General features: G+C 52.6%; 1 protein-coding gene across 3 annotated transcripts in view; it reads right to left on the bottom strand.

Moving 5' to 3' along the window:
* SLC7A1 (solute carrier family 7 member 1) overlaps positions 1–12,310 on the bottom strand; it is a 66,439-nt gene that overhangs the window by 10,970 nt on the left and 43,159 nt on the right. For all 3 annotated transcript variants that reach the window (XM_036251288.1, XM_036251287.1, XM_036251289.1), the window contains exons 3-5: positions 8,018–8,401; positions 5,532–5,690; positions 3,533–3,707 (exon numbers count right to left, since the gene is read on the bottom strand). In XM_036251288.1, the coding sequence (XP_036107181.1) occupies positions 3,533–3,707; positions 5,532–5,690; positions 8,018–8,387 (704 nt within the window). In that variant the 5' untranslated portion in view covers positions 8,388–8,401. The remainder of the gene's footprint in view (positions 1–3,532; positions 3,708–5,531; positions 5,691–8,017; positions 8,402–12,310) is intronic.

The raw sequence follows: 12,310 nt of genomic DNA, 5'->3' as shown, positions 1-12,310 counted from the left end.
CAAAGCCAAGCACATGTTGTGGACCCCAAAGTCCCTGACGATTCAGAAGCCCCAGTGGATCAAAGCCTGTGACTCAAGTAAGCACAGTGTCTGAGCTGGAACAGGGTGCTTTCAGCCCTGCGGGACCCCCTGGGCAGCCGGCTCTGACATCAGTCTAGCAGGGGCCCCGCCTCTCACCATGTAATCTTACGCCTCAGCCCCGAAGAGCAGCCCCTCCCTGTCTGGGGGCAGCTCCAGCGTCCCCTGCCGGCCACCTCTTCTGCTGGCCTTGTGGCTGCAGGCTTCCTGTCACTTACTACAGAGCCTGGAGGGCGGTCACAACCCCCACAGCCCCTCCCCAGACCACTTCACCCCCAACATGAGAACAGGAATGAGAATGAGAATGTTCCGACCCTGCGACGCCGACCACTGAGGCTGGGTGAGCAACTCCTTTGGGCGAAGTTGCTTTCCCTGGGATCCATCGCCTGGCTAATGAAACAGACGGACAACGGGCGCAACCCTCTCCTAATGGGGACTGAGCCCTGCACTGACCCTCGGGGACAGTCCCACTGCTCAGCTCCAGCAGCTGCCATGGAGCCACTGGGCAGGAAGCATGAAGATCTTGAGTGTGGGGTTTCTTGTGGCCCAGAAGCAACTGAGGGAAACCCCAAGAAACACACTGTGATGGACGTGGGGAAATGGTCACCGAACTCAGAACAGCAGCTTGTCATCTTTAAGTACAACTGGAATAAACCGCCAACCCAAGTACAAAGAAGGCAGCCAGGACAGGTAAGTGGGCAGGCGGCAGCCGCTCCCCGGCTCCGAGTCAGAGAAGTGGGCACGGTGAGCCAACCGCCACAGGCCCCGCAGGGTGTGGGCCTGCCTTCGACCCGCGCGGGTGAAGCCCCTCCGTGCTGCATGCTCTCGCTGGGTAATGCTTTAGTACTTCCGACTGTGTGGCCACTGTCAAAAACACAAATCTACAGCTGGTAAAAAATAAAGGAAGAATCTTACAGCTTTTAATAAAATGAACAAGAAGCCATGTTCCTCCTAAAGTGGCAGACTTGTTGCCCTCCATGGCTGTCCCCAGAGGTCACTGAAGGGGTCCCGCCCAGGACCAAGGGCTGGCAACAAGTGCCACTTAGTCTGGGAGGCCAGCATAGTCCAGCATCCTAGGACATGCAGGGCAAGGATGACTGAGAAAGGAAACACCATCTGCTGGCGGGAACCATCTCTTCACAAAGACAGTACAATTAAATCCTGACTGACAACCGGGAAGCATTTCATTCCTGATCTGTAAACAGCAGCCAGTAAGACAGGAGCCCAAGGTTTGCAAAGTCGACTGTTTCTTCAGAGCGTATCTGAATTGGCTTTACTCTACCTTAAGTGAATGGGCACCAAGAACGTGTCACAAATAAGACTCAGGAACGCTTGGGAAGAAATTTCACCCTGGCCAGTTTGGCTCAGCAATTAGAGCATCGGCCTGCAGATGGAAGGGTCTTGGGTTCAATTCCCGGTCAAGGGCACATGGCTGGGTTGCAGGTTCCATCCCGGCCTGTGCAGGAGACAACCAATCGATGTGTCCCTCTCAGAGATGTTTCTCTCTCTCCCTACCCCCACTTCCTCTCTAGCTGGAAATCAGGGGGAAAATATCCTTCAGGTGAGGATTAAAAACTAAAATAGCCCGGACTGGTTTGGCTTAGCACATCGGCCTGCAGATTGAAGGGTCACAGGTTCAATTCCCAGTCAAGGGCATGTACCTGGGTTGCAGGTTTGATTCCTGGCCCTGGTCAGGGTTGTGTAGGAGGCAACCAATCGATGTGTCTCTCTCTCCCATCAGTGTTTCTCGCTCTTCCTCCCTTCCTTCCATTCTAACTAAAATACAATGGAAAAATATCCTCGGGTGAAGATTAACAATAAATAAATAAATAAATAAACAAACAAATAATAAAAAATAATAATAAATAAGTCCTCATTTCTCTGTCATAGGGTTTAGTCCCCCAAAGAAAAGCTCTTTTTATTTGAACTGTTAACCATATAATAGAGTTAGTGAAGTTTCATGCATTTAATTCAATAATTTCCTGTTGAATTCTGGTGGAGAAATAGTCACACATCAACGGCTGCCCATTAACCAGACCACGGGGCATCTGACCCTTAACAACCTGCAACCAAGCTGGGGTTGACTCAGCCTCCCCTGCAGGTGCATGTGGCTGCCTACTGGATCCTGGCCGGGGAGAGTGGGCAGAAGGGGCCCGTGTCTGCCGGAATGGTCCTCAAAGCGCTGGAGACACCCCCCTCCACACCGGCTCCCTTCTGGGACAGCGGCAGCACGCAGCGCCCACAGCCAGCTCTGACCAGGCAGACACGGACAACATCCCCAGAGAGGACAGGAAAACCAGGTGCACAGCCTGGGTCCCGGAAAGCCCACGGCGAGCCACGCCGGCCAGCCAACTCAACTGCTCACTGCGGCACGTGAGACGTCATTAACAGCCACCGCATCATCGAAGAGTCTCTTTATCTGAGCATTTAACCTCTAACTGTAATTAAAATAGACTGGTAGGCAAAATCACACTCCCTGTTCTCCATCCAGGGACCCTAAGTTTCACTTGAAAATCTGACAAAAGAAGATAAAAAGAATACATTATAATTCTTTGGCTTTGTGTCCTAGATAATGAGTTTGTTGGTGCGGGTTCACTCCAAGGCCTGCAGGCAGGGGGTTGAGAGCCGGCCTACCAGCTGACTCTAACCCTGGGCCGCTACTTTTAAGGGCTGATGCAACCCAAGTCAAGTGAGGGAGAAAGAGAGTATTATAATCACATTTTGATACTTCAGTAATTCTGAAAACCTTTGATAAAAGTTCCACATATGCCCTGGCCAGTTTGGCTCAGCGGTTAGAGCATCGGCCTGCGGTCCGGAGAGACCCGGGTTCGGTTCCCGCTAAGGGCATGTACTTCGGTTGCAGTTTGTCCCCGGCCCTGGTTGGTTGTGCGGGTGGCAGCCACTCGATGTGTCCCTTCACGTCGATGTTTCTCTCTCTCTCTCCCTTCCTCTCTCTCCCACTCTATCTGTACAAAAAAATGGAAAAATATCCTCGGGTGAGGATTAAAAAAAAAAAAAAAAAAAAAAGTTCCACATATTTCTTTTTCCGTGTTATTAAATATTTTGAAATAAAGCAGTATCACCATGGTATTGCAGAGGAAATCTTTTCTGATCACAAAACTCAGAAGGTCATGGAACAGAGTACAAGAGAAAGGGGGCTGCTCAGCGGAGTCTGACGTGACCCCTGACTGTGTACATGCTGGGTAGAAGGAAATGCCGTTTCCCCAGCAAGTGTCCTTTGTCACACCGCATTCTGTCTAGTAGAGGGAAATAAAACTTAACACAAACTTCAAACCAATAAAACACCCTTAGCTACTTTACTACAAAAAGAAATTAACAAAACATTCAAATTCAAATCACATCGTTAAAAAAAGGGCTCATATGGTTCTACCAATGACATCCCCCAAGCACACAGACTGTCACCGGCCGAGGGACAGACAGAGAAACCACTCACTTGTTTGAGCACAGGTGGCCAGAGTTGTTCTGCAAATACTCCTCTGTGAACTGCCAGTTTTTAATCGATCCTTTCACAAAGCCTGACACCATGATGAAGCCCAGGACCAGAACGTTGACACAAGTGAATATTTTGTTGACCATGGCTGACTCTTTCACACCAAGAGTTAAAAGGCCTGAAAACGTGCACAGACAGGAAACTTTGAGCATTAACCTCATACCAGGAAATCCTTCCTGGGGTGGGGACAGGGATGAGGACGATGACTTCAGAAGAATCCACATGGCTTCAAATCTCTGAAGACGTCTGTGAGCCCCTGGGAATGGGGCTGAATTCATGGTCTTTCTCGAGGCAGTGATCAAAACAACGCAACGCCGTGAGGTCATCCGGGGGTACCAGGGGACTGCAAAGGGGGGGACATCAAGCTCCCCCAAGAGATGAAGTGCCCTCTTCATTAAAGTATCTTACTGAGAACCACCCTCAGGAGCAGGATTTTATTTTCTCCAAGGAGGAGACACTTTGCTCAGTTTCTTGGTAGAATGAGCTGTTCAGATCAGCTGACGGACTTGAGGACGTCAGCAGTATCAGCAACGAGCAGTGTCTGTGGTTGTGGAGCCACCAGCACCACGTAGGGTCCCCGTGAACGTGGTGCAGGACAAACACCAGACTAGCTCTAGCTCGGAAACTCACATTAAAAAACACACCAAGTGATGAAATGCTCAGGAACACGTGACAACGCAGGGCCACCTCGGGTAAACATGCCACCTGGGGGCAACGGGGCACACTGTCAGCAAGGGGACACACAGCCAAGGCTGACCATTGATTTGAGATCGCTGATCTGCCCTGTTTGTCTTTTATATGTTTTATAATAAAACATATAAAATAATAATAAAACATATAAAATTATAATAAAAAAGGGCTCAGCCCAGCCAGTGTGGCTCAGTAGCTGAGTGTCGACCATGCACCAAGAGGTCACCGGTTCTATTCCCGGTCAGGACACATGCCCAGGTTGTGGGCCCGATCCCCAGTGGGGGCATGCAGGAGGCAGCCAACTGATGTTCTTGCTCATCAATGTTTCTATCTGTTTCTCCCTTTCTCTCCTTCTAAAATCAATAAAGAAAAAAATACTTTATTATAAAAAGGGCTCACATAACAGATTGAATTCTGAAATGCAGGCATCAGAGAAGAATGAAGCCATTTGTCAGGGACCCGGCTCCCCACTCTGCTGCCCCCCCTCTCACGTCCTGCCTCGTGTGCATGGAGTTCTGGGCAGGGGCGACTTAATTTCTGATACATGCTGGGTCAGCGGGACCAGAACACTGCGGAGACTGGCCTGTGCAAAATGATCTCAATTACTCAGTGGGCAAAACTGGACAGGTTATTTTAAAAACCCGTGCATGGTGTTCTAGCCTCAAAAGAGAATTTATCTGCATTTCAGCTTATGACAACCAACTCCCACCCTAGTGGCTGAAACATGGATAAATGTCAGTAAGAAGCTGCCATCAGTTGTGGGCAAACACTACCTGGAATTTTTAAGTTCTGCACCCACAACTTTGTCATGAAATTTGTTCACTTCAGGGTGTTACGACGGCCGGGAGTGTGAAACCATCTAGATGTCTCTGACCCCAGACACCTGCTAGTGCTCCAGACAGCCCTGGATCTCCCACATCCACCCGGCTGATGAACAATTTTCCTTTCCAAATGGTCACCATGGGGTCAATAGTGTGTTCCTGGGTCACTTGAACAGAAAGCCTGGAGTACTAACAAAACCTGACTCCGTAATCTCATCAACATCTGAGGTTCTCTTTCAGCTCAATGACACATAACTCGGCAGTCAGTAAACAGCCAACCCTGCGTGAATCCATCAGAAGCCGTTAAGACAGAAAAGATGTCTGCATTAGTTACAGAAAGAAAATGGGGTGAGGAAGCAAATGGAAGAGGAGCTGCCTCATACCTTGGACCCTCCCTGCAACCTGATGGCTCTGTCACTCTGTGGCTGTACCTGTTAAGATGAGAATTATAATCACAGCAAAGATGTCTGGGTTTGCGGCCAGCACTCCGGGGGCGTTCAGAGCCATGTGTGTGCGAGAGAACTCCCCAATGGGCTTGCCGATCAGCTCGTCAAACGTCGCACTCCAGGCTCTTGCCACACTTGAAGTACCTGCCACAAAACACACACCAGAGGAATGTGAACAAAAGGTTTAAGAAAGCATCTGTCATGCAGCTGGACATTCAGAGCACCCGTGCGGGGTCAGACGGGGCGTGGAGCTGCAGCAGCAGCTGGACCTCAGCATGCACATGCTCAGAGGAGGGTCAGTCAGTGTTCACAGTGCAGTGACCAGTTCCAGAAAGCTTCTAGGGCCTGGAAAAAAATGCATTTTCCACCACGACCCAATACACACATGTATACTTGTGTTTCAAATCTATAACTAACTTATTAATAAAAGTTCACATTACCCTTGTCAACATATATATAACTAAATTATTAATAAAAATTTTACAGAACAGTGTTACCCTTGCCACCTGAGAGGCACTCAGATAGTGTTTATTCAATTCCACCTACTTTACTTCCGCACAGAAAGCAGCATTGGCTGTGCCCCGACACCGGGGCCCTCCGGGGCGCAGGGCACGTGCGCATCCTGCTGGGAAGCCCTTCCCAGCCCGGGGGGGTCACTGCTCTCCCAGCAAGAGCCCAGGGATCCCATGTGGCTGACCCTCCCCCTGCCACTCTGTGCCTGACCCTGGGCTCACACCCACAGGTCCCAAGCACCTGCCGGCTGACAAAGCTCCCTTCCTTCTCCCTGCGCCCTGGCCAGGAGGAAGGAGGCGCAGCGCTCCCAGTGCCAACAACAGCTGCCTGTGCCCGCCCTCTGCCCGCCCGCCCGCCCTCCCTCTTCCTCCCTCAACCCGAACAGTCACTGCTCCTCAGGAAATGCCCCTAAAATTCCAGTATTAACAAATGGCATTTTCCTTTACTTTCTCAAAGGGGGCCTTGCCAGTGATGGCGGTCTGGGTCACCCCCAGGAGTTTGCCAGAGTGACCTGCAGAGTCTCAGTTTTGCTAGTTGGTCTCACGGTAAGTAGCAACTCAAAAATTTAACCACGATTTATTCGAGCTGAGCAGCTCGCCTGTTATGCAATCTGTCCGTCAAGGCCACAACCCAGTGAAGAAACGTGGTCTCCCATCTGACCGGGCTCCCAAACCGCACCCTCCCTGCCCCAGCTGGGTCAGGGCTGTAAAACTCCACGTTGGCTGGTCCTGCAATGACATGACATACCGTGATCCCACACAGGCAAAGCAGTGTCATCTGTGGTCCGGAAGCATCGGGCCTCATGCTCTCTCGTGTTTCGTGCTCAGGTAAACCCTCTGGGAACCCACGACCCCTTTAAAATAGCTGCACTCCCACCGAGAGACCTCGGCTTGTGTGAGTGTTTGCGCTTACAAGTTTCAGTGCTGGGCTGCGAACACCACTGTGATGGGTTGTATTTCGGACGGTAGCAGAGTAAGCCAGGTGGGCTCTGAGCAGACACTGCAGGCTGAGGGCAAGGTGGCCGGGACGTGAGGCAGTGGCACCCCCAGAAGCCAGCCCTGCGGTCCCGGCAGGCCGCACGCAGCACCGCACACCATGGTCCCGGGACTCACGTGGCTGAACTGACATCTCACTGTCTTTTGATAATATTACAAAAAGCCTGCCGAACTATAAATGGAATATTTAATGGCTATTTGTATTCCTACTGCTGTGAATTGGCCATGCAAATCCTTTGGTTATTCTTTGATTCAGGTGTTTGTTTCAATCGAATGGTATGTAACCATCAGGAACATTACTACGGAAACATAGTTAATGCTCTGAGAAACGTTCAGTATCTATTGTTTTATAAATAGAGAGATATACTGTGCCAAAAATATGCCTTTAAATTCAGAAATATATGGACAGTGGTTAACCCCTAGACAGTAGCCTCCCATGAAGAACCGTGCCTGTTCTCCGCTCGTCCCTGACACCCAGCAGGCGGCTTCCCAGGGCGAGTGCTCACTAAGTCTTTGTTGAGAGAATGAATAAATGAGAGAACGAATGTTTCCACTCTCAGACTGGGGAATTTCTACTTTCTTCTGTGTGCCTTTCTGTATTCCCCCCATCTCTCTATGTCCATAATAAATCTACTCTAGTTGCCAAAAAAAAATTTTACTAAGAAAGGCTAAATCCTTTTTAACTAATTAGAAACATCCCACTAGTTCCACGTCTCCCTGGCAATACGAGCGGCCTCCCTGCTGGCCTGGCCCGTGCCCACGGAGCCCCGGCACACCTGACCGTGAGCACAGACGGCCGCCCAGCCGGGCTGCCCACAGGGCTGCCCCCGCTTCCATAAGGGGAAGGGAAGAGGGACAGGCAGGCAAGGAGGAGCTCCCGGGGAAACGCGAGACTTGGCCTATCGGGGACAGAGCGGAGCGTCTGCCACAGCTGGGAGGTGGGAGTGACAGACTAGGACTCACCGATGATGTAGGAGAGAATGAGGTTCCACCCGGTGATGAAGGCCCAGAGCTCCCCGACGGTGACGTAGCTGTAGAGGTAGGCCGAGCCGGTCTTGGGGACACGCGCCCCGAACTCGCCGTAACAAAGGCCAGCCAGCACCGAGGCCAGCGCGGCGATCAGGAAGGAGATGACGATGGCAGGGCCCGAGTTCTCACGGGCCACGGCTCCGGCCAGGACGTACACGCCGGCACCCAGCGTGCTGCCCACCCCCAGCGCCACCAGGTCAAACGTGTTCAGGCAGCGGGACAGCCGGCTGTCCTCACGGCTGCAGTCCACCACCTTCCGCCTGAGCATCTGCTGGCCAAGGCTGAACAGCACCTTGCATCCCATTCTGCTGCTCACGTCTGCCGAAGAGAAAGAACAGGCGTTCACCACTGCCACCCGTCCTGCTCACGCCTCAGGGCCCGCAGACAGCCGCCAGGCCCCTCCCTGCCACTTGTTGCTGAATGTTTCAACCTCAGATCCGAACACCAGGCCTCTGCAGCCCGAAGCCCGACCTGAGCGCACAGCCACGCGGGCCAGGACGCCCGCGGGCTCCACCCGAGGTCCCTGAGCACCCACAGCTCCGTAAGTTCCTCACGGGAACCTTGTCTGGGCGGCAACTACCAGTACGGGGAGCACACATTCGTGAGGTGCTTCCTGCCCTTGACAATCATGCAATTTACCAGGAAAAACAAGATGCCATTCTAAGTGGACTGTTAGGGGAGGCAACCAAACCACATTTTAATGTAATTATTCTAACTCCGAGGCCCCGAGTTGCAGTGGCAATGCTCTTTAGATCTTTCTGGAACCCTCTGGGGGCAGGAACCAAGCAGTTTCCACTCTTAGCACAAGAGTCGGGTCCAGAGCAGGAAAGTGCTGACTCCCTGGACGTAGGGTTTTCTGTAACTGTTACTACTCCAGAAATCACTTTTTTTCTGGACCCAAACGTTAGCCGGATGTGTGCACACTGTGCTCCTGAGCACGTGTTCACATGTGGCTCATGTCACACATCCCTCACACGGGACACACCCACGAGGGCTTCAGGACGCCAAGTCAGCATTCGACGGCTCCTGCCACGCACGGGCCAACGCGCCCACTCGGCTCCCTCCGGGGGCCTGCTGTGAGCCCTTGACCAGGATGGGCCAGTGCCCACTTCAAGGAGGCAGGGCTCACCCCACCCTGAAGTGTGGGCTGCCCACAGTGACTCTCTTCCAAAGAGGACTGTCTGGAAAGGGGAGAGAAAGAGTCACTATGCAGTGGAGAAACGAATGGTCAACATCAGCAGTGACAGTCACATTGATGGTAGGTGTGACGTGAAGGACATCTGTGGTCTTCATGCCCAAACCCAGAGTTCCAGTCTCACGAGAAAAATGCCAGACCGATCACAGACGAGCATTCTACACAACACCCAACCAACATCCTCAAAACAGTCAAAGTCATCAAAAACAAGGAAAGTCCAAGAAACTGTCACAGGCTAGAGGAGCCTGAGGAGGCACAACAACTAAATGCCACATGGAGTCCTGAATGGGGAAAAGGACGGCAGGGAACACTGAGAGCATCTGAATGAAGCACAGCCTTTATTTGCATCGTATCGGCTCATCAATTCTAAGGAACACGCCACAGGAACGTAGGTGCTAGTCACAGGAATCTGGGTCTGGGGCGTACAGAAACTCTGTAGTATCTTCACAATTTTTCTATAAATCTGTCCTAAAATAAAGAGCTTATTTAAAAATAAAACACACACAGTGCAGAAATAATCTACCATCATTACTTTTGGCTACTGAAACACAAAGAATATCACTGATTTTCCTTCTCTATTATGAATTGATACCTACAGCCCTAACTCTGCTGCAGTAAGGTCACTGGAAAACAAACGCCCGCATGGAGACCACAGATCAGCGAAGTCCACACCTCACCCCCCATGCTCGACTACCACACTCTGTCCTGGCCCCAGGACAGGGCCCCTCCACACGGGTCATGACACTGGCCAGCTTCTGGTCATGGAGAAACAGGGGTGGTCCTTTTTGCATTTCCTCTGACAGTTTTTAGCTAAAATGGGGAATAAAAAGCAACTCGGAGAGCCGAGTGCCACGTGAGGCCACGGAGCTCACAGCACGGCAGCCACGTCCTCTCCAGGGAGCTGGCTTCCCAGGTGGGAAGGAGATGACTTCACTGTGCAAGGTGGGGAGGAAGTGAGGAGAGATGATGTCTTTGTGGAGCAGGAAAATCAGACACAAGGGTTTGATAAGAGCAAAAGAGGGCAGGTGACCGGAACCAGAGAAAGACAAGCAGAGGTCAAGACTTCCTGTCTGCCTGCAGCGCCACGCCGGCCTGCTCCTGAGGCGAGAGGTCAGGAGCGGACTCTGGGGGAGGCAGGTGTCCCGGGCAGAACCCTTTCAGATGTGGGTGGCTTGAGGGGGAGCTGGGCCGGGGGAGCTGCCGGGGAAGGCCAGGTGTCACTGCTGCTGGAACCGCCTTCTTCCCTCCTCAGAGGATTTAACTGGATTTATTCCAACAAGCTGTAAACCACAACGATGTCAGTAGCAAACAATGGCCCGAATAATGAGTTAAAGGGGAAGACACACATTTATCACAATCCTTGGCTCTGCTGGGGGAATGTGTAAAAAGTCACAGTGAGATAGCTTCTCAATGTCACTTTAGGTGAGGAGGGAGGATTTTAAGGAGATGGAAATTTAAAAGAAAAGTGGGGGTAGAGGCCCCTTATTCTTTGCATTGTTTTTAAGTTGGAGGGAGAGGGGAAGACACTGAGAGAGCCTGCCTGCCCCCATCCCTGCCTAGATGTGGTTTTTGGTGAATAATAAGCAGATTCTCTCCCCAAAATAATAAAAGCCAAGTGCAAGGCAAAAGCGACACAATTAAATAGCCTCTTCCTTGCTGGGCCTCAGAGCAAAGTACCCCAAGGCCCAGAGAACTGAATGAGCCGTCTGCCTTCCTCCGAAAGACAAACCCGTCCCGGGCTCCAGCAGGATCGGTCCAGAGCACACGCCCTTCTCAAAGGTGTGCTGCTGTCCGAAGCGGAAGAGTGACCACACTGGACTCTGGGGAGGGGCACACGGAGCCCAGGTGCCCGGGAACAGACCTCTGAGTCTTGTCAGGAAGGCAGACGGGAGCCCCGGGAGCTCACGTGAGGCAGAAATGGCACACCCGGACGTGCCTGGTGCTGCCAGCCCTGAGGGGGCTCCCGCCAGCAGAACCCCTTACCAATACTGGGGGCACAGTGCCGTTTTCAGACAAAGGGGCAGGTTATTGGATTCTGTAAATCAGATACAGACACTGGTTTTCAAACATCATATGCAAGGGAATTCTTTGAGGTGACAGCCCGTCTGGTGCAGACGCAGTTCCCTGGGGACACGGAGGCCGTCTCCTCGGAACAGTCCTGCCCACTGCTGCCCCAGAGAGCCCCGGAGCAGTGCTCTGGGCACCCGTGGGGCAGGCAGGGCAGGAACCCCCAGAGGACCAACGGCCCATTACTCTCGCCTCGGTTCCTCTGCGAGCACAGCTTGTCTGCGGAAAGGGAAACCTCGGTTCCTTTGGGAGACACTGGAACAAAAGTGCACCCGAGCGCGGCCGAGCGGTCAGAGCAGATCATCAGGCGGGCACGACGGTCTCGGATTAGGGTCAGGCCTGCCTTCCAGCGCAGGAGAGGAGACAGTCCCCACGTGCTGGCTGTTTGGAGAGAGGGCCTCTGTCTCCTCGGGAGCAGTGCAAAGCCACGTCCTCCGCGCGGCATCCTGTTGGTGCCCGGCACGCCTTCCACCACCGACACTCGTGCCGGGGCTGCGCCGCCGGAGGTCCAGCCAGCAGGGAGCCTGCGGAAACCCCTCCCCGTGGACGCAGCCCACACGCAGCCCCGGCCTCGCCAGGCCGGCACGGACATCCTGCTGGCGGCATGGACATCCTGCTGGCGGGGCCGCGCAGAAAGTTGCCAGAGGCTCTGAAAGCCGTTGCCTGGGGAGGGATGTACACCGCGGTTGACACCTACTTTTCTTTGAGGTTTTGACAGAAATCTTGCGACAGCAAGGGTCTCCAGTTGTAAGAGCACTTGCCTTGGGTGTGCATCCTAGAAAAGCTGAGGAAATCTGTTCCTTTCCCACGGAAATGCTAACTCCAAGTGTTTTCCAGGCAATTGCTATGTAACAACCACCAACGGTCAGGATCTCAGAGACAGAGGCTTTCTCGGCTCTGCTTCGAGGGCCTCTGGATGAAGGCAGGCATGTGGGAACGGTATGCTTTTCCAAACCACATATGCC

This window comes from Molossus molossus, unplaced genomic scaffold (genome assembly GCF_014108415.1).
Source record: "Molossus molossus isolate mMolMol1 unplaced genomic scaffold, mMolMol1.p scaffold_m16_p_10, whole genome shotgun sequence".
Classification (NCBI taxonomy): domain Eukaryota; kingdom Metazoa; phylum Chordata; class Mammalia; order Chiroptera; family Molossidae; genus Molossus; species Molossus molossus.
This window is presented reverse-complemented; position numbering and strand designations above follow the sequence as displayed.